Source organism: Aotus nancymaae, unplaced genomic scaffold (genome assembly GCF_030222135.1).
Source record: "Aotus nancymaae isolate 86718 unplaced genomic scaffold, 86718_ANA_hifiasm-v0.15.2.pri h1tg000131l, whole genome shotgun sequence".
NCBI classification, from domain to species: domain Eukaryota; kingdom Metazoa; phylum Chordata; class Mammalia; order Primates; family Aotidae; genus Aotus; species Aotus nancymaae.
The window spans coordinates 1,100,477-1,117,890 of NW_026988546.1; the positions used below are offsets into that span (position 1 = coordinate 1,100,477).

The 17,414-nt window shown below is 55.0% G+C and overlaps 1 protein-coding gene and 1 pseudogene across 3 annotated transcripts; both read left to right on the top strand.

The window, feature by feature from the left end:
- Window positions 1–99: 99 nt before the first annotated feature.
- Window positions 100–15,986, top strand: ARID5A (AT-rich interaction domain 5A). 3 transcript variants are annotated; one of them, XM_012436816.3, is made up of 7 exons: window positions 100–184; window positions 10,744–10,859; window positions 12,687–12,831; window positions 13,123–13,175; window positions 13,542–13,639; window positions 13,929–14,088; window positions 14,462–15,986. In XM_012436816.3, exons 1-7 carry the CDS (start codon window positions 181–183, stop codon window positions 15,668–15,670), a joined length of 1,785 nt encoding a protein of 594 aa, XP_012292239.1. In that variant the 5' UTR covers window positions 100–180; the 3' UTR covers window positions 15,671–15,986. The 3 variants fall into 3 exon arrangements, with proteins under 3 accessions (XP_012292239.1, XP_021527463.1, XP_064227549.1); XM_064371479.1 differs by lacking the exon at window positions 100–184 and adding an exon at window positions 6,035–6,621; XM_021671788.2 differs by lacking the exon at window positions 12,687–12,831 and having other exon boundaries at window positions 108–184.
- On the top strand, window positions 724–5,861 carry LOC105706427 (uncharacterized; annotated as a pseudogene).
- Window positions 15,987–17,414: the final 1,428 nt, after the last annotated feature.

Consider the following 17,414-nt stretch of genomic DNA (forward strand, 5'->3'; position numbering starts at 1 on the left):
AGGGGGCGGTCCTGGTACGAAGGAGCCGGGCCCACCAATGGGAGCCCACAGTGGGGCGGGGCGGGGCTGCGGGGAGGCGACCGGCGGGCGGCACCGTGAGCTAGTAGCTCCGGGAGCGTGGGGTCCATACAGCTACGCGCTGAGGGTCTCGGGGCGGGCGCCGCTGGACCTCGCCGGGCCATGGGTAAGCGGCTCTGCGGGCGGCCCGGGCCGGGGCTCGGCGGGCCTGCAGGGAGGGCCAAGGTGCCGGCGCTGGGTCCCCCCAATCCTCGTCGCCGTCGGTGGCGCCGTGGGGGACGGAGAGGGGCCCCGGGTGGGCTTCGGAGCGCGGGCCCAGGGGAGCAAGCCTGGTCCATGGTTTCAACGCCCACCGGCCGGCACGGAAGGGGTGAGGCTGGGCGTCCGCGCGCGCTTCGAGAAAAGGAAAGACAAAAAGTTTTGGCGGCCAGGGGCTTCCCGGGCGTTTATCTCGAAACTCTTTTCGCCGTCTCTTGCCTGAAATGTGCCGAGCCCGGTACGTCTCTGTTGTCCCACTTCCTGCTGCGGTTTCCACCTCGAGCTGTGCTCAGCTAATTTGTTGTGACAGCTGTCGGCAGCCGCCCCTCCGCCCCGTGACATCCCGCGGGTTTCAGAACCGCGGCGCCGCCGGGCACAGGCGCCGGGTCCAGGGCGCGCGGCGCTTTTCTCTGCGGCCGCCGTTTCCTGAAAGGGGCTGCGCGGGTGTGAAGAACTTGCTCAATGCGCTTTGAAGGCTCGACTGTTCCTCTTTCGACCGCGGGCTGCGCCGATGGTCCGGGGCGCCCGGCTTCTCGCCCCCTGTCCCTTCTCTCTCTTCCTTTCTCTCTTTTCCTCTCGGGTCTCTCCGCGCACCCACCGCAGCCCCGCAGGAGAGGGGTCGCTTCCCTGGTTGCTCTCCTCTCCTGTCCCTAGTGTGTCCCCTTCTCTTCCCTTGGTCTGAGAAGGGACGGGCTGGCGGCCGGGGAGCTCGGGGGGAAGAGGGCAGGAGCGCAGGCTTCAAGCGTGCAGGAGATTCCTGGCTTCGCGCTCGGCCCGAGCTGCGGGGCAACCCGGGACTGCATTCAGTCACTCCCCGGTGTCCAGGAGTCGCCCGGGCCAGGGTCGCGTCACCCTCCACTCCGCGCCGGCGTGGTAGGGCTTGCGGGATGCAGGACTCCCGAGGACCCATGGGGTCCCGAGGCACTGCGGGGCCAGTGCCCCTTTGTTTGCGGAGTCTTGGGCCAGCAAGGAGGGCTCTGCGGGTCCCAAGGGAAGACAACAGGTGCCTCGCCCCACCCAGGCCCCGTTGGTGGAAGCCCACACGCATGGTGGCGTCTCTGTGACTACAGGCAACGCTAGAGCACAGGAGGGGTGGGAGATGGGGGCTCGAGGGCTTCACCCCACAGCAGAGCTCAGAGCCCAATCTAGGCCGTAGGGACACGCCTGGGTCCTAGAACTTGACGTGACAGAGATGGAAAGGGCCTCCGAGAATGTGCCTCTACAGTTGGGAGACATCTTGGACAAGTCACCTGGCACCTGTGAGCTTCTGCCCCCCGTAGGTGCAATGGGAACACACGAAACCTGGGGAGCTCTCACTGTCAGTCACCACCAAACGTGGCCCAGACTCGGTGGGGAGGGACAGTAAGGGTTAAGCCCCATCCTGGAATAGGGGCTTTTAGGACATTCCAGAGCCCGGTAAGAGGGACAGGGAGAGTGGGGTTTGGAAGTTGGTAGCCTCACATTCAGTGTCCCCCGCACCCTCTTCCCTTTCTGTACCCTCTGGTGGCTCTCGTGGCCTCAGCTGCCCCCCAGACCCTGTCTCTCTCGCCCTCCCCCAAGCCGAGGTACTGAGGCTAGGCTGTGGCTTGAGCTGCACCTGTGCCCTGGTGGGGATGGGCGTGGGCCCCAGGTCCATCGCGTTTCTCCTCATTGCTGGCTTCAGCTCAGCCCTTGGCAGGCCTCCCCTCCCCAAACTGCCAGAGCAAGCTCCGCGGAGACTTGGCCTGCCGCCCCTCCCGGCCCGCCGAGTGGACTCGCCGCTTCGCGGCTTCAAAGGCTGTCTTTGTTTCGCTCCAGCTCAAGCTCAGAGAAACTTAAGCCAACAACCTCAGCCGAGGGGGCGGGGCGGAGTCTGCCGGTTGTTATTGAGGCTGCTGTTACCATTATTGTGGTAATTGACGCAGTGTTCCCAGTCAGTGACTTTTCATGAAAGGAAGTGTCACTTCCTTCCCATCACACCCTGGGTGAGTGGGGCGGGCAGCAGAAAGCGGGGAGGGAGAGAGAGAAGGAAAGAGGTGTGTGCCTTCAGCAGACCCTTAAGCTTGAGAGCTGTGTGGTCTTGGACTAGTCACTGCCCCTCTCTGAGCAACAGGAGTCTGTAAGTCCAGTGCGCTCATCCTGCTGCACCCAGGAGGCTGATGTTTCCGGAGCACTGGCTGGGCAGTGAGGTGCCTTGGGGAGGGAGCAGGACAGGCAGGCCTCTGATCTTCTCACTGAGCCTGGCTGTGGTTTGTGGGGGAAGCCTCCTTTCTCTTCTCGATTTCTTCTGCTGAGAATATTGGGTGCTTTGAGTCTAGCACGCCCATCTTGTAGATGAGGAAACTGAGATACAGAAGCAGTGACCAACTTGATAAGAGGTACAGCCATGAGATGCTAAAACCCCTTGGCCTATCTGTCCTCTTGGTCCACTCTCATCTGCTTCCAGCCTGATGTCAGCCAGGGCAGGGGACCAACTGACTTCCCCACATCCACCCACTGCCCAGTCCCATAGCTACCTTCTAGTCCTGGCTAAGCCTCGTGAGACATCTTAAGTTTGTCTTCAGTGACTCTCGCCCACTGCCCCCCACTCCCACTGCCTTCACCTTCCTGCCAGGTTGGCTGAGCCCTGGCCAGAGCTGGCCCCCTACTCTCTCAGGTAACAGGTAGTAGTTTTTTAAAAGGAATCTCAGGTATCAACAGGTCTTTCTTCCTCAAGATTATGGAGATAACACCCCTCATTCAAAGATGGTGGGACCTCTGGGGCTCCCTACACCCAGGCTAGGGAAGTTGATTCACAGGGCAAGGGGGCTGTGCCTCCCACTGCCCAGCTCTGACCAGCCCCCTCCCATCCCTGAGCCTGGATGCCTTAGCAGTCAACACAGACCTGCTCTTGTTAGCAGAGTGACAGGGATGATGTGCTGGGAAACTGGGCATCTACCTGGGGAAAGGGGGCGAGTTTGTACCCTCTGAACCTAGATAAGGAACTTGAGGTCTCCCTGCTCCCATTAGAAAGAAATAAAGCTTTGAAACTCAGGGATCAGCATCTCTCAGGAGTCACACTACCCTAGTTCTGAATCCCAGCTCTGCCGTGGATAAGCTGCATGGCTTCAGGCAAGTTACTGAACCTCTCTGAGCTTCAGGCATTATATCTGTTATATTTGGATGGCTGGGAAGAGTCAACAAAGCAGTGTTGTATGAGATGCCTAGCCCATGCCAGCCAGGGCACTGATTTGAGTGGGTGGAGCATGTAACTTGAGAACAAGTAGACCTATGGGAGCATCCTCTACTGGAGGGAGTGACAGACTCACCTCTTCACTCCTGTAGTTTTAGGGTCTGGGAGTTGAGCTTAACTCAGACAGGAGCCATGGAGTTGGAAAGAAATCAGACTTATAACACAGGAAGAGCCTCAGGCAATCCTCCTGCCTAGCACCCTTCCACACCCTCTCTCTGCGAAGTGAGGGACTGGGTCACTAAGAGCCCAGGCTCATCTTCTGGTGCAGCCACCTAGCCTGCCTACCCTCTCTTCCCAGCAGTGAAATGAGGAAATCGCAGGGGGCTTGTGGAGTGAACTCATACCGTTATCAGGGCTTTTCTAACACCATTTTCTAGCTGCACAAAACTCAAGGAACAAACTAGGAATAACCTTCCCAGGAAAGCACAGGGGCTTTTTAAGAAGGAGCTTCTGAGGACTGCAGAGGGAAACCTGAATTATGGAGACACATGGTCCTGAAAAGAAAGATGCAATATTGTAAAGTTATTTCTCCTTAGAGTAGTTTCTAAATTTAAATGCAATCAAAGCCCCAGTAGTGGGGGTTCTTTGTATGTGTTTTTGTTTTGGAGATGGAGTCTCACTCTGTTGTCCAGACTGGAGTGCAGTGGCCTGATCTCGGCTCACTGCAACCTCCATCTCCTGGGTTCAAGCAATTCTCCTGCCTCAGCCTCTTGAGTACCTGGGATTACAGGCTGGTGCCACCATGCCTAGCTAATTTTTGTATTTTTAGTGGAGATGGGGTTTCACCGCATTGGCCAAGCTGGTCTCAAGCTCCTGATCTCAAGTGATCTGCCTGCCTCGGCCTCCCAAAGTGCCAGGATTACAGGAGTGAGCCACCACACCTGCCCACCCCGCCTTTAAAAGAAAAAAAAAAAAAGAATGTAACAGAATTATCCCAAAGTTTAGATGGAATATTTTTAAAGGACAAGTAATAATGGGCAACTTGCCCTCTAGATAGTGAGTTGTTTTATAAAGCTACATAAATTAAAACAGTGTGCACAGGTCCTAGCATTCCACAGTGGATGAAACAGAATAGAAAGTCCAGAAATAGTCCCAGATGTGTTCCTTATAACCATCGATGTGAGGAAAGTACCATTTCACACCATTGGGGGGGAAGGCCATCAAGCCATAACTGGGACCCCCTAACCAGTGGGAGGAAATATGGCTAGGATCCCTATCATCCTGTAAACCAGAATAGATTCCAGATGTGTTACAAGTAAGTAATGAGACAATAATCACCATCATCACCATCATCATTGTTTGCTGGATGGAGAAAGTTGAAGTCTGGATAACATTCTTATGGGGAGCAGTTTTCTTTTTTGCGTTTGATCCCCCACTTTGCTACACATAAAACATGCAAGGCATTGTGCCAGGAAGGGATCTGCACACACAGGCTTGGAGCAAGACAGTAGTGCGGTGGGCCGTGGCACCAGCAGCAGCAGTGATCGGGGCAGTGGTTTCTCCTACCTCTGCGGGCTGAGTGGGGCTGGGAGATAGGGCCTTCAGCTCCTTAAGTCTTTGACCTCCTCTGCAGAGCCAGGAGAGGGCCCACCCCACCGCAGAGGTCCTACCTGCCTGGCTCCCAGCTCTCTACCTCCAAGGCAGGACCTGCTTGGCCCAACATCTATGGCAGTGGGTTTCAAGCTTTTTTTAATAGCAGAACCCCTTTTACAAATGCAACCCTGACCTGTGAATGATCAGGAAAAGGGAGGGATTAGGGCAACCAGGGACAAGACAGAGGGCACCCTGGAGACCAAACGGGGAGAGGACTCTACCTTCTCGCTCATCTAATGCTGCAGAAGTTGGGTCCCAAATGCCTGCAACCCAGAGGGCCCTGGCAGGACAGAGCACTAACCCTGAGAATGGAGACTGAGTTATCTGGGGACTTGGCTGGACACAAAGATAGAATGTTTCCCTTTGTGGCTTAAGGCAGCAGCTCTAATCCCTTTCCCATCTGGGGTTAAACAGCTTGGATTGGTGACCTCCTTTCCAGGTAACACGAGCACCCGACTCCAGGAGATTTTACCCAAGTGTGGTCCAGGCAGAGCTCACAAACTCCGAACCACACAGAAGGGACTAGAGCCCCTCTGGCCCCGTGGCTTGCAACCGGGATGCCCTAGGGAGCTTTAAACCATGCTGCCCCACCTTGGACCTTAAATCAGACTCTGGGAGTGGGGCCCGTGCATAAACATCTTTAAAAATGCTCCTCCAGCCGGGTGCGATGGTTCATGCCTATAATCCCAGCACTTTGGGAGTCTGAGTCAGGTGGATCATAAGGTCAAGTGTTCGAGACCAGCTTGGTCAGCACGGTGAAACCTCGCCTCTGCTAAAAATACAAAAATTAGCTGGGCTTGGTGGTGCATGCCTGTAATCCAGCTACTTGAGAGGCTGAGGCAGGAGAATCGCTTGAACCCGGGAGGCGGAGGTTGCAGTGAGCCGAGATGGCACAACTGCACTCCGGCCTGAGCGACAGAGCAAGACTCTGTCTCAGGGGAAAAAAAAATAGTAATAAAAATGTTCCTCCAGGTGATTCTGATGGGCCCTGTCTAACCACCGTATTTTTCTGAAGCCCAAGGGGCAGCGACTTGCCAGGGTCACATAGGAAGTCTGTGACTGAGAAGCCCCTGTCACACCAAGGAAGACATGGAGAGAGTCCTTCAATGCTGAGGATCTGGTGGCAGGAATGAGGGGAGGGATGTGTAAGCTGAGAGTGGCAGGCAGGGGGAGAAGAGCCAGTGGAGGAGGTGCTCCTAGACCTGGAAGACTTCAGGAATTCATGGATAGCTAGCAAAAAACTCGAGGATCTTCCTCTCCCATTTCACAGCAGGGAAGATTGAGTCACAGAGTCGCAGAGGACTTGGTTGGAAAGGCATCGGTCTGATGGGTCACTTGTTAGTACCCAGGATTTCTGGAGACCGGTATGTCAGAAGCCAGCCCAAGAGGGAGGGCCTGGTCTCTTTCTCTTTGACAAGTCTTAGGATTGGTTTCTCTCCAGGCTTACTTGGACTCTTCATGAAGGCTTTGCAAATGTTGATAACCACAGCAGCCACTGGACCAGAATCAGACCTTGTTTTGAATCCTGGTCCCCCTGAAAGGCAAGTGACTTAACCAAAACCATTATGGCTTCAGATATCCCCTCTTTAAAATGGAATTCCTCCAGGACTGAGGGAGAAAATGTACAGGCACACCTTGCTCTTTTGTGCTTTATTGTACTTCACAGATACTCCTTTTTTTACTCATTGAAGGTTTGTGGCAACCCTGCATCAAGCAAGTCTATTGATGCCATTTTTTTCAACAGCATGTGCTCACTTTGTGTCTCTATGTCACATTTTGGTGACTCTTAAAACATTTCAAACTTTTTCATTATTATTATATCTGTTATGGTGATCTGTGATCAGTGATCTTTCATGTTACTGTTGTCATTGTTTTGGGGTACCATGAACTCCACCCATAAAGACAGTGAACGAAATTGCTGAATGTTGTTTGTTCCACCTGCTTCATCGGCCAGCCATTCCCCATCTCTTCCTCTCTTTCTCTTCTCTGGCCTCCCCATCGCCTAAGGCACAACAATATTGAAACTGGGCCAATTAACAATCCTACAATGGCCTCTAAGTGTTCAAATGAAGGGAAGAGTTACAGGTCTTTATCTTTAAATTAAAAACTGGAAATGATTAAGCTTAGTGAGGAAGGAAGGTCGAAAGCCCAGATAAGCCGAAAGCTAGGCCTCTTGCACCAGTTTGCCAAGTTGTGAATGCCAAGGAAAAGTCATTGAAGGAAATCAGAAGTGCCATTCCAGTGAACACACAAGGTAAGAAAGTGAAACAGTCTCATTGCTGTTAATGGAGAAAGTTTGAGAGGTCTGGATAGAAGCCATAACATTCCCTTAAGCCAAAGCCTAATCCTGACCAAGGCTCCAAATCTCCAATTCTGTGAAGGCTGAGAGAGGTGCAGAAGAAAAGCTGGAAGCTAGCAGAGGCTGATTCATGAGGTTTAAGGAAAGACGCCATCTCCAGTCACATAAAAGTGCAAGGTGAAGCAGCAAGTGCTGATGTAGAGGCTGCAGCAATTTATCCAGAAGATCCAGCTAAGATCATTGATGAAGGTGGCCATGCTAACCAGAGATTTTCCATGTAGATGAAATAGCTTTGTATCAGAAGATGTCATCTAGGACTTTCATAGCTAAGGAGAAGTCAACACTTGGCTTCAAAAGATTGGCTGACTCTCTTGTTAGGGGCTAATGCAGCTGGTGGCTTTAAGTTACTCATTTATCATTCCAAAAACCCTAGAGCCTTTAAGAATTATGCTAAATCTACTCAGCCTGTGCTAAAAATGAAATAACAAAGCCCAGACGATAGCACATGTGTTCATAGCATGGTTTACTAAGTATTTTAAGCTTACTGTTGAAACCTACTGCTCAGAAAAAAGATTCCTTTCAAAATATTGCTGCTCATTGACAAGGCGACTGGTCACCCAAGAGCTGTGATGAAATGTACAAGGAGATACATGTTGTTTTCATGCCTGCAAGCACAACATCCATTCTGCAGCCAAGGATCAAGAAGTAATTTCAAGTTTCAAGTCTTATTATTTAAGAAATACATTTTGTAAGGCTATAGCTGCCGTAAATAGTGATTCCTCTGATAGATCTGGGCAAAATACATTGAAAACCTCTGGAGAGCATTTAAGGAACATTTGTGATTTGTGGGAGGTCAAAATATCCAAGCATTTGGAAGAAGGTAATTCCAACCTTCATGGATGACTGCAGGGGATTCAAGATTTGAGTGGAGAACTCACTGCAGATGTGGTAGAACAAGTAAGAGAACTAGAGTTAGAAGTCGAGCTTGAGGATGGAACTGAATTTCCGCAATCTCATGATCAAACTTGCGTGGATGAGGAGTTGCTTTTTATGGATGGGCAAAGAAAGCGGCTTTTTTTTTTTTTTTTGATACAGAGTCTTGCTTCATCATCCAGGCTAGAGTGCAGTGGTGCAATCTCAGCTCACTGCAGCCTCCACCTCCTGGGTTCAAGGGATTCTCCTGCCTCAGCCTCCCAAGTAGCTGGGACTACTGGCACCTGCCACCACACCCAGCCAATTATTTTGTTTTTAGTAGAGACAGGGTTTCACCATGTTGGCCTGGCTGGTCTCAAACTCCTGACCTCAGGTTATCTACCCACCTTGGCCTCCCAAAGTGCTGGCTGGGATTACAGGCATGAGCCACCGCGCTCATCCTAAAGTGGCTTCTTGAGGTGGAATCTACTCCTGGCAAAGATGCTGTGAACATTGTCAAAATGACAACAAAGGATTCAGAATGTTACATAAACTTAGTTGATAAAGCAGCAGCAGGGTTTTAGAGGATGGACATCAGTTTTGAAAGAAGTTTTGCTATGGATAACAGCATCACATGCCACAGAGAAATCCTTCATGAAAGGAAGAGTTGCTGGGTACAGTGGCTCACACCTATAATCTCATCACTTTGGGAGGCCGAGTTAGGTGGATCATGAGGTCAGGAGTTCAAGCCCAGCCTGGCCAATATGGTGAAACCCCCGTCTCTACTAAAAATACAAAAATTACCTGGATATGGTGGCGTATGCCTGTAGTACTAGCTATTTTGGAAGCTGAGGCAGAAGAATCGCTTGAACCAGGGAGGCAGAGGTTGCCCTGAGCCACGGTCACAACACTGCACTCCAGCCTGGGCAACAGACCGAGACTCAGTCTCAAAAAAAAAAAAAAAAAAGGTGGGGGAGAGGGGGAAGAGTTAATGAATATGGCAAACTTCACTGTTGTCTTATTTTAAGAAATTGCCACAGTCACTCCAGTCCCAGAAACCATCACCCTGATTAGTCAGCAGCCATCAACATGGAGGCAAGACACATGAACACCTATCAAAGTGGGACCACTCAATGGCCAAGGCTTCTACCCCGTGCCTCTGAGTACTATGGGCCCCTGGCTTATGCTAGTATGGGTTTCTTGTTCCCAAGGAGATTCTTTTTCTCTCTGGGATGGAAGGGAAGTCTCACAGATTCCCAACAATAAGGTTTTTCTGGGCTGGAGTGAACCGAGTATGGGACAGTTCATACTTAATTAACAAAAGGACAAAGGACAGAAAGAAAAGGTTGTCAGACATGGGTTCCTGGTCTGGTATCTGCTGCCAGCCTGCCATGTGGCCTGAGGCAGTTTCCAACGGTTGTGTTTTTTGCAATGGCGGAGGTGTTGCATTTTTGCAACCATCAGCAAATGGTGGCTCTTAGTAAAATAGAGCCCATGGCTTCTCCTGCCCACCACGAAGGATTGTTGTGAGGCTTACTCATTCCAGCTTGGCACCTGCCGTGTGGGGCATGGGAAGCCTCACTGAGCTATCAGGGAGCCCTGGGAGCCATAGGCAGTTAAGCCAGGATGCCAGGATGGCTGTGAGTAGCTGAGGGCAATGGAGGAGCTGCCTGTGGCCAGGGGCCGGAGGAGGCCACCTAGAGGAAGACACTTGTCAGCAGAGACCTGAGGGGCCACCAGGACTCTTGCAGGTGAGGGGAGCATGTGGCCTAATTAGAGCGGTTAGACCTCTGCAGATTCTCAGGGAAAGGTCAGATGTTCCCGAGTATTCCTGGAGGAACTGCTATCCAGGGACCCCCTGTGGTGCTTTGGAGCCACAGTTATGGGATACTTTAGCTCTCCAGTGAGGCTGAGCTGCTTCGGAACTCTGTGTCTGAGCATGGTTTTTGGAGACAGGATTTCCCCAAGCACCACAGCCCAACCCCAGCCTCCTCCGACTTGACCTCAAGGTGGTTTTGCGTTTCCTTCAAAGATGTGGGGAGATAGCTGGAGCAGAGGAAAGAAAAGGGGTGTGGAGCGGATGCAGTGGGTTGGGGAGTGGGGAGGTGGGCTTGTGTGTGTGTGTGCACGCGCGCGCGCGCGTTCAGATAGCCTGTGTGCAGGTAGGGACACACCCCTTACCCCTGGCCAATTCTTTTTTTTTTTTTTTTTTTTTTAAATAGAGACAGAGTCTCACTATGTTAGCCAGGCAGGTCTCGAACTCCTGACCTCAGGCAATTGCCTGCTTGGGCCCCCCAGAGTGCTGGGATCACTGGCGTGAGCCCCTGCACCAGCACCCTCTGGCAACTCTGATTGGAGGTGGGGAGATTGCTGTTCCTCCCTGCCTGCATCTCATTTGCTCTCTCTGCACCCCTTCCTCCTTCCTTCTTCCCTCTCCTCTCTCTCCTTGCAGCGGCCCCTGTCAAAGGGAACAGGAAGCAGTCCACGGAGGGTGGTGCCGTAGACCCACCTGCATCCCCCAAACCTGCTGGTGAGCAGAACAGGAGCCAGAACCCCATCCTGCTGGAGGTGAGTTGGGTGACTCCCTGGGCATTCTTCCCTGCCACCCTCACCTGTGCTTAGCCTCCAGGTGAACCTGGACACTCCCCAAGCTCTCAGGAGTTGAGACATGTTCCTGTCCCGGCCCTGCCTGGCAGCCAGGGGACTCACTTGTCATCTGTGGCAGAGAGTTTCAATCTTGGTTTTTGTAGCAGAACGCTTTTTTCAAATGAAGATGACCCACCACCCTGATCCATCCATGAAACAGACAAAAGTTCCAGCCCATGTAAAACCACATTCACATCTGTTCATCCCAATGCATAACGTGGGCGTATAAAGTCGCTCCATGAGACCAACAAGGCTGTTTCAATGAGTACAGAATCTGAAGGGGGTGCTGCAGGCAGCTTTTTTGGAGCACAGTCGGGCTCAGCTTCCATTCATTTCGGCCATTTGCTTTGGTGGCACAGTCTGGAAAAGTATCCCGATTCATGCAGAAAAGTGGTTGCAAATGGTAGTCATCTTTAGCAGCTTGCCTGGAATTCAGAATAGAGGCCTGGAGGAGCAGACTGACTTAAGCAGTTGAGAGACAGCCTTCCTTCTGAGGTCTGCACAGACCATCCCCGGGCCCCAGCATGCTACGATTTCATAGGTGACATGTGAGTTTGTATGTTGTTTCTTCTCAGAGGTCTTTAATACCTTAAAAACACTGAACTATGATAGAAGCTATTTACAACTTAAAAAATAGTTAAAACACTGAAATAAACTTGAATCTATTTAATTAATTAATTATAATTTTTTTTAGACAGAATCTCACTGTTACCCAGGCTGGAGTGCAGTGGCACGATCTTGGCTCACTGCAACCTCCGCCTCTTGGGTTCAAGCGATTCTCCTGCCTCAGTCTCCCGAGTAGCTGGGACTACAGGCAGGCACCACCAGGCCTGGCTAATTTTTATATTTTTAGTACAGATGGGGTTTCGCCATGTTGGCCAGGCTGGTCTCGAACTCCTGACCTCAGGTGATGTGCCCATCTAGCCTCCCAAAGTTCTGGGGTTACAGGCATGAGCCACGTGCCCAGCTGGGTAAAATATTTTTGGAACACATGGCTCTCTGCACTGTTCTAGTCCAGATGGTTTGTGTCCTGGAAGCTGTCTGTTCTCTGAGCAGGAGACTACCTTGCGCCAGGGTATGGGTCCTGGGCTTTCAGCCCCAACCCACTGTACCCCTCTACCCTGAGCCACTTGCTGGATGAATGGCATCAGCAGAGATTGCCCCTCTGGGACCCACAACAAAAGTCCTGTGTCCCTGACAGCAGTGTGCAGTAGAGGCCCAGAGCTTCACCTCCCCGTGCTCAGCATGGCAGGCTGGGGCCACGCAGAGGCTCTGGGAACAGGGGCCTGGCAGAGTGACCCCACAGCACCAGAAAGCACCAAGCACCTCTGTTTCTTCAGCTTTTCCCTCAGGAGGGCCCCAGGGACACTGAGCCCTGCCCTCCAGGAGCTCCTAGTCTGACAGAGGAGCTGACACAGATATGATAAATCAAGAGCAAGACAGAGAAGTGACCCTGGCCTGGAGAAGGCTCGGGACCACTCCCTTGGCCTGTGGAGCCAGCTGCTCTGGGGTTCCCAGCCTCTGGGGAGATCCTGGACTCCAGCCCCTGTCCTGGGGCACTGAGAACTGACACCTGTGCCTGCTGAACCCAGGAACAGTCACTCCCTCCCAGAACAGTGGCTAGGTACTCTCTGGGAAACTGGGGTTGGGGCAGGTACTTCATTCCTCCTGCAACTAGTGGTTTCTGCACATCCCCAGCAGCCAGCCACCAACTGGGGCCCATCCCAATGCCTCCTGTTCTCTCCCCAGGACTCCCCCGAGGCAGGCGGGGAGCGGGAGGAGGAGCAGGAGCAGGAGCGGGAGGAGGAGCAGGCCTTCCTGGTCAGCCTCTACAAGTTCATGAAGGAGCGACACACACCCATCGAGAGGGTGCCCCATCTCGGCTTCAAGCAGAGTGCGTCCCTGGGGTGCAGGCAGGGAGGGGGGCCCAGCAGGGGACCCCACCCAGGCAGGGCATTGGGCAGGCACTCCCATTCTGGGTGACCCAGGTTGCAGACAGAAAGGAGGCTTCCCTCCAGGCTGCCACTGGGCCAGTGGTGCACAGGGCACAGCCTGCCTGTCCGTTGCAGTGGCCCTGGCTGGTGTGTGCTGGTCTGTGCCCACCTGACAGGGCGCTAGGAAGGGGTGGCAGGCTGCCCCCACTTCCCATAGAGACTGACTGCTGGCCTGCCCCTCTCTCCCCCAGTTAACCTGTGGAAGATCTACAAGGCAGTGGAGAAACTGGGAGCTTATGAGCTGGTAAGGAAGGTACCTCCCAATCCTTGCCAAACTCCATCTTCTTGGGGTGAGCCTGCAGCCTCTGGACAGAGGAAGAACCAGGATCCCCTGTCCTGCCCCTGCCTCCCCACCTCCCCCACTGGTACTCTGCTGCTCAAAGCAGCTTTTCCAGGCTTCCCCATCTGTCCTGCCTGCCCTGTGTTGGGAAAACTGCTTGGGCCAGCAGTCTTTGGCCCTGGGAGGGAGAATGGGCCGGCCGCTGCTGGAGCTGCAGAGCAGCTGCCAAACTGCAGTCCTTGCCGGGTCCCTGCGAAGGGGACCGGAGCTGCGAGGATCCCGCCGCCAGTGGGCGCCTGCTGGCCGTGCCCTCATGAGATGCCCTTGCAGGTGACCGGGCGCCGCCTCTGGAAGAACGTGTACGACGAGCTGGGGGGCAGTCCGGGCAGCACCAGCGCGGCCACGTGCACACGCCGCCACTACGAGAGGTATAGTGGGGTGGGCCGGGTGCTGGAGGCCACCTGCCCTCCGGGGCCTTGGCCGAGCGTGCCGGGAGTGCCTGGTGGACTCTGCCCAGAGCGGGTGGGGTGTGTGCCGTCCTTAGCCCGTCCTTAGCTTTTAGCGCTGCAGGAGGCCAAGCTGGCTGGGCGCAATCACCGAGGGAGCTGAAGCTTTGGGGCCAGGAGAGGGCCTTCCTTGGCGCTTAGGGGAGGCCACAGAGGCCCGTGGAGGGAATGGGAGCCGGCCTCCTGGGGGACATGCCTGGCTCCTCCCCAGGCTGGTCCTGCCATACGTGCGGCACCTGAAGGGGGAGGATGACAAGCCGCTGCCCACCTCCAAGCCCAGGAAACAGTACAAGATGGCCAAGGAGAACAGGGGGGATGACGGGGCCACTGAGAGCCTGAAGAAGGCCAAGGAGGAGCAGCACGTGGACCAGGTAGGCCTACAGCTGGCTGGAGCCACCCCGTCCCCTGCCTCTTCCAGTCCCACCCCACAACTGCCTGCAACCACAGGGCTGTCTGCTCAGAACACACAGAACCTGCACCCAGGTCAGGACTTGCAGGGTTCCAGGTTCTCCACAGACGGTTGTGCAAGTGGACTCTGAACTCCAGCCTGTGCCCACCCACCAGGCCCTGTGTCCTGACTTGAGGCTGTGTCCACTCAGAGGACAGGGCACCTTTGGAAAATTCTGCACAGAGGCACTGCAGAGGCTAGCAGGGGATATAGGCAGGCCTGAAAGTGTCACCTCCTGCTCCCCAGGTCAGGATGCACGGATGATGCAGCCCTGAGGCATGGCTTTCTCATTCCAGATGACGCCAGGAAAGACCAAAGCAGATGTCAATAACGCAGCACCGCTTCCTAGCCAGGAGCCCCCCAGAAACAGCACAGAACAGCAGGGCCCGGCCTCTGCATCTTCTATGTCCTTTGTGGGTGCCAGCGGCTGCCCTGAGGCCTACAAACGGCTCCTATCCAGCTTCTACTGCAAGGGGACACATGGCATCATGTCACCACTGGCCAAAAAGAAGCTCCTGGCCCAGGTGAGCAAGGTGGAGGCCTTACAGTGCCAGGAGGAGGGCTGTCGCCATGGGGCAGACCCCCAGACATCCCCAGCTGTTCACACCCCAGAGAGTCCTCAGAGCCCCAAAAGGCTGGCTGAGAACTCGAGGCACCGGCTGACCCCTCAGGAGGGACTGCAGGCGCCGGGTGGCAGCCTCGGGGAGGAGGCGCAGGTGGGACCCTGCCTGGCAGCCCCCATCTTCACGGGCTGCTTCCACACCCACCCCACTGAGGTGCTGAAGCCTGTCAGCCAGCACCCCAGGGACTTCTTCTCCAGACTTAAAGATGGGGTGCTATTGGGGCCTTCTGGCAAAGAGGGGCTGTCAGTGAAAGAGCCCCAGCTGGTGTGGGGCGGGGACGCCAACCACCCTTCTGCATTCCACAAAGGTGGCTCCAGAAAGGGCAGCCTCTACCCCAAGCCAAAAGCCTGCTGGGTATCTCCCATGGCCAAGGTCCCGGCCAAGAGCCCTGCGCCCCCATCCACCTTCCTCAGCAGCCCAGGCCTTGGCAGCAAGCGCAGCCTGGAGGAAGAGGGTGCTGCCCACAGTGGGAAGAGACTGCGGGCTGTGTCTCCCTTTCTTAAGGAGGCGGACGCCAAGAAGTGTGGAGCCAAACTTGCGGGATCCGGCCTGGTCTCCTGCCTGCTGGGCCCAGCCCTGGGGCCTGTGCCCCCAGAGGCCTACAGGGGTACCATGCTGCACTGCCCGCTGAACTTCACTGGCACCCCAGACCCCTTGAAGAGCCAGGCTGCACTGCCCTTCAGCCCCCTGGTCATCCCAGCCTTCCCAGCCCACTTCCTGGCCACTGCAGGCCCCTCACCCATGGCCACTGGCCTGATGCACTTCCCGCCTACGTCCTTCGACAGTGCCCTCCGCCACAGACTCTGCCCAGCCTCATCTGCGTGGCACGCACCACCAGTCACAACCTATGCAGCTCCCCACTTCTTCCACACCAAGCTGTAGGCCAGCCCGTGGTGTTGCATGTACTGTGGAGTTGGCTGGGGCCCGTGATGGGTAGGTGCTGCTGCTAGGGGGCTCTGGACTAGTGCCCACTACCCAGGACACCTAGGCCATGACCCTGGCTGGGCAGCCTGGCACAAGCAAGGAGGTAGTGGGAAAACTGGGTTTGTCTCAAGGCAGCAGCCTGAGCCCAGGAACAGAGGACCCAGTTGTTATAAGGCTCTGGGAGAGGGTGGGCAGCTCCCACTGCCCCAGAGTGGAGCTCAAAGCACCCAGGTTGCCCACAGAAAGTCCAATAAAAGACACCAATGTGAATCGACATAGTTCTGAGGTGTATGTGGTGTGGACCTTTGCAACGGCAGGTGAGTCAGGGGTGAGCTTGTGGGTGGGGCTGCCATTAGGGGGTCAAGGAGGTGGACCTGGACACCATCACCCAACTCAAGAGCGGGCCCAAAGCAAACCCCAGCCTCTGCCCACATTTAGTCGGCCTCTGACACTCTCCTGTGCCTTCAGTCTGCTTTCCTAGCTGAGCCTCAGAAATGCTTGTTGCCTTCCTCATTGTGGAGATGGGGATCGGAGGCCCTGGGAGGGTTGGTGACTTGCCCAGGTTCCCCTGGCAGGAGGGGCAGGGGAGGGCTGCGCAGGGACTCCTGTGCTCCGAGCAGGACCCCAGGCTGTTACCAGTGCTCCCGGGGGGCTTTGGGGCATGACCAGGAAGCCTGAATTGGTCTGCCTTGGTGGTAGATTCAGACTTCTGGGGCTTGCAGCCAAGTCCTCTCTGCGGCCCCTACCCTACTTACCTGACCTACACGGACAGATGGGCCAGAATGGCCACTGGATTGAAATCACTGGAGGCGCCTGGAGAGAAAGGGGAACAAAGGCGCTGGTCTGGGCCTGGGTGTCTGCATCAGTAACAAGCCCCTGCAGTTTCAGATGTGGTTGCCCCAGGGTAGATACAGAACCCCTGTGGCCTGACACCCTCCTTCCTTTAGATTAGATGGGAACAGGGCCTTGGCTCAGGAGGAGGGAGGGCAGGCTCCTTTCAGAGGCATCGTCCCCTCCCTCCACAAGCAGACTATGCCCAAACAGCTTCACGTGTAGTCCTGGAAAAACCCATGCCACCAACCTTGGGTGGAACCCAGTGCTTCCCAGAGGCCCCAGGTCAGTGCCCTGGTATGGCCTGGAAAAGCCGGGCTGTTGCTGCCCAAGCAGAGGACAGATGTCAGGCTGCAGGTGTGAGCAGGTCAGCAGGCAGCTCCAACCTGCACCACTGGAACTTGCCTTGCCCTCTGGGACTGGGGCTGCTGTAATTCTCGTGATCTCAGGCCATGGGAGGGGCCCACATAGTTTGCAGCTAGGGAGGCTGAGGCCAGGAATGGGAAGGGTCTTCCTTGTCCAAGGCCACCATCCATGATGACAGAACCCAGGCCAGGGAACGTGCAGCATGCCCAACACCAGGGCGTAGTCAGGCCAAAAGGGCCCCCTATCCAGCCCCTGCCCCCAGGTGCCTCTTTCAGGGGCAGCCCGTGGAGGGGAGCTCAGGTCCCTCCAAACAAGGCCTGTGATGGGTGGAGGGCAGAGGGTGGTGGTCCCTGCTGTTGAGAGCACTCAGGCTCTGCAGGGACATCTGTCAGCCTTCTGCCGCCTTCCTTCTGATAGATGCCAAGATGCCAGCCTGAGCACCTGCAGTGACCAGCCCTGAGCTCCCGACCGCCACATGTACTCATGTGCATGAGAGGCTCAGTAG

What these genes read in the sequence shown, in the direction of transcription:
- ARID5A (XM_012436816.3), top strand. An exon ending in AACTGGGAGCTTATGAGCTG is followed by an intron (nt 13,176 to 13,541) that starts GTAAGGAAGGTA and finishes ATGCCCTTGCAG; the next exon opens with GTGACCGGGCGCCGCCTCTG. An exon ending in AGGAGCAGCACGTGGACCAG is followed by an intron (nt 14,089 to 14,461) that starts GTAGGCCTACAG and finishes TTCTCATTCCAG; the next exon opens with ATGACGCCAGGAAAGACCAA.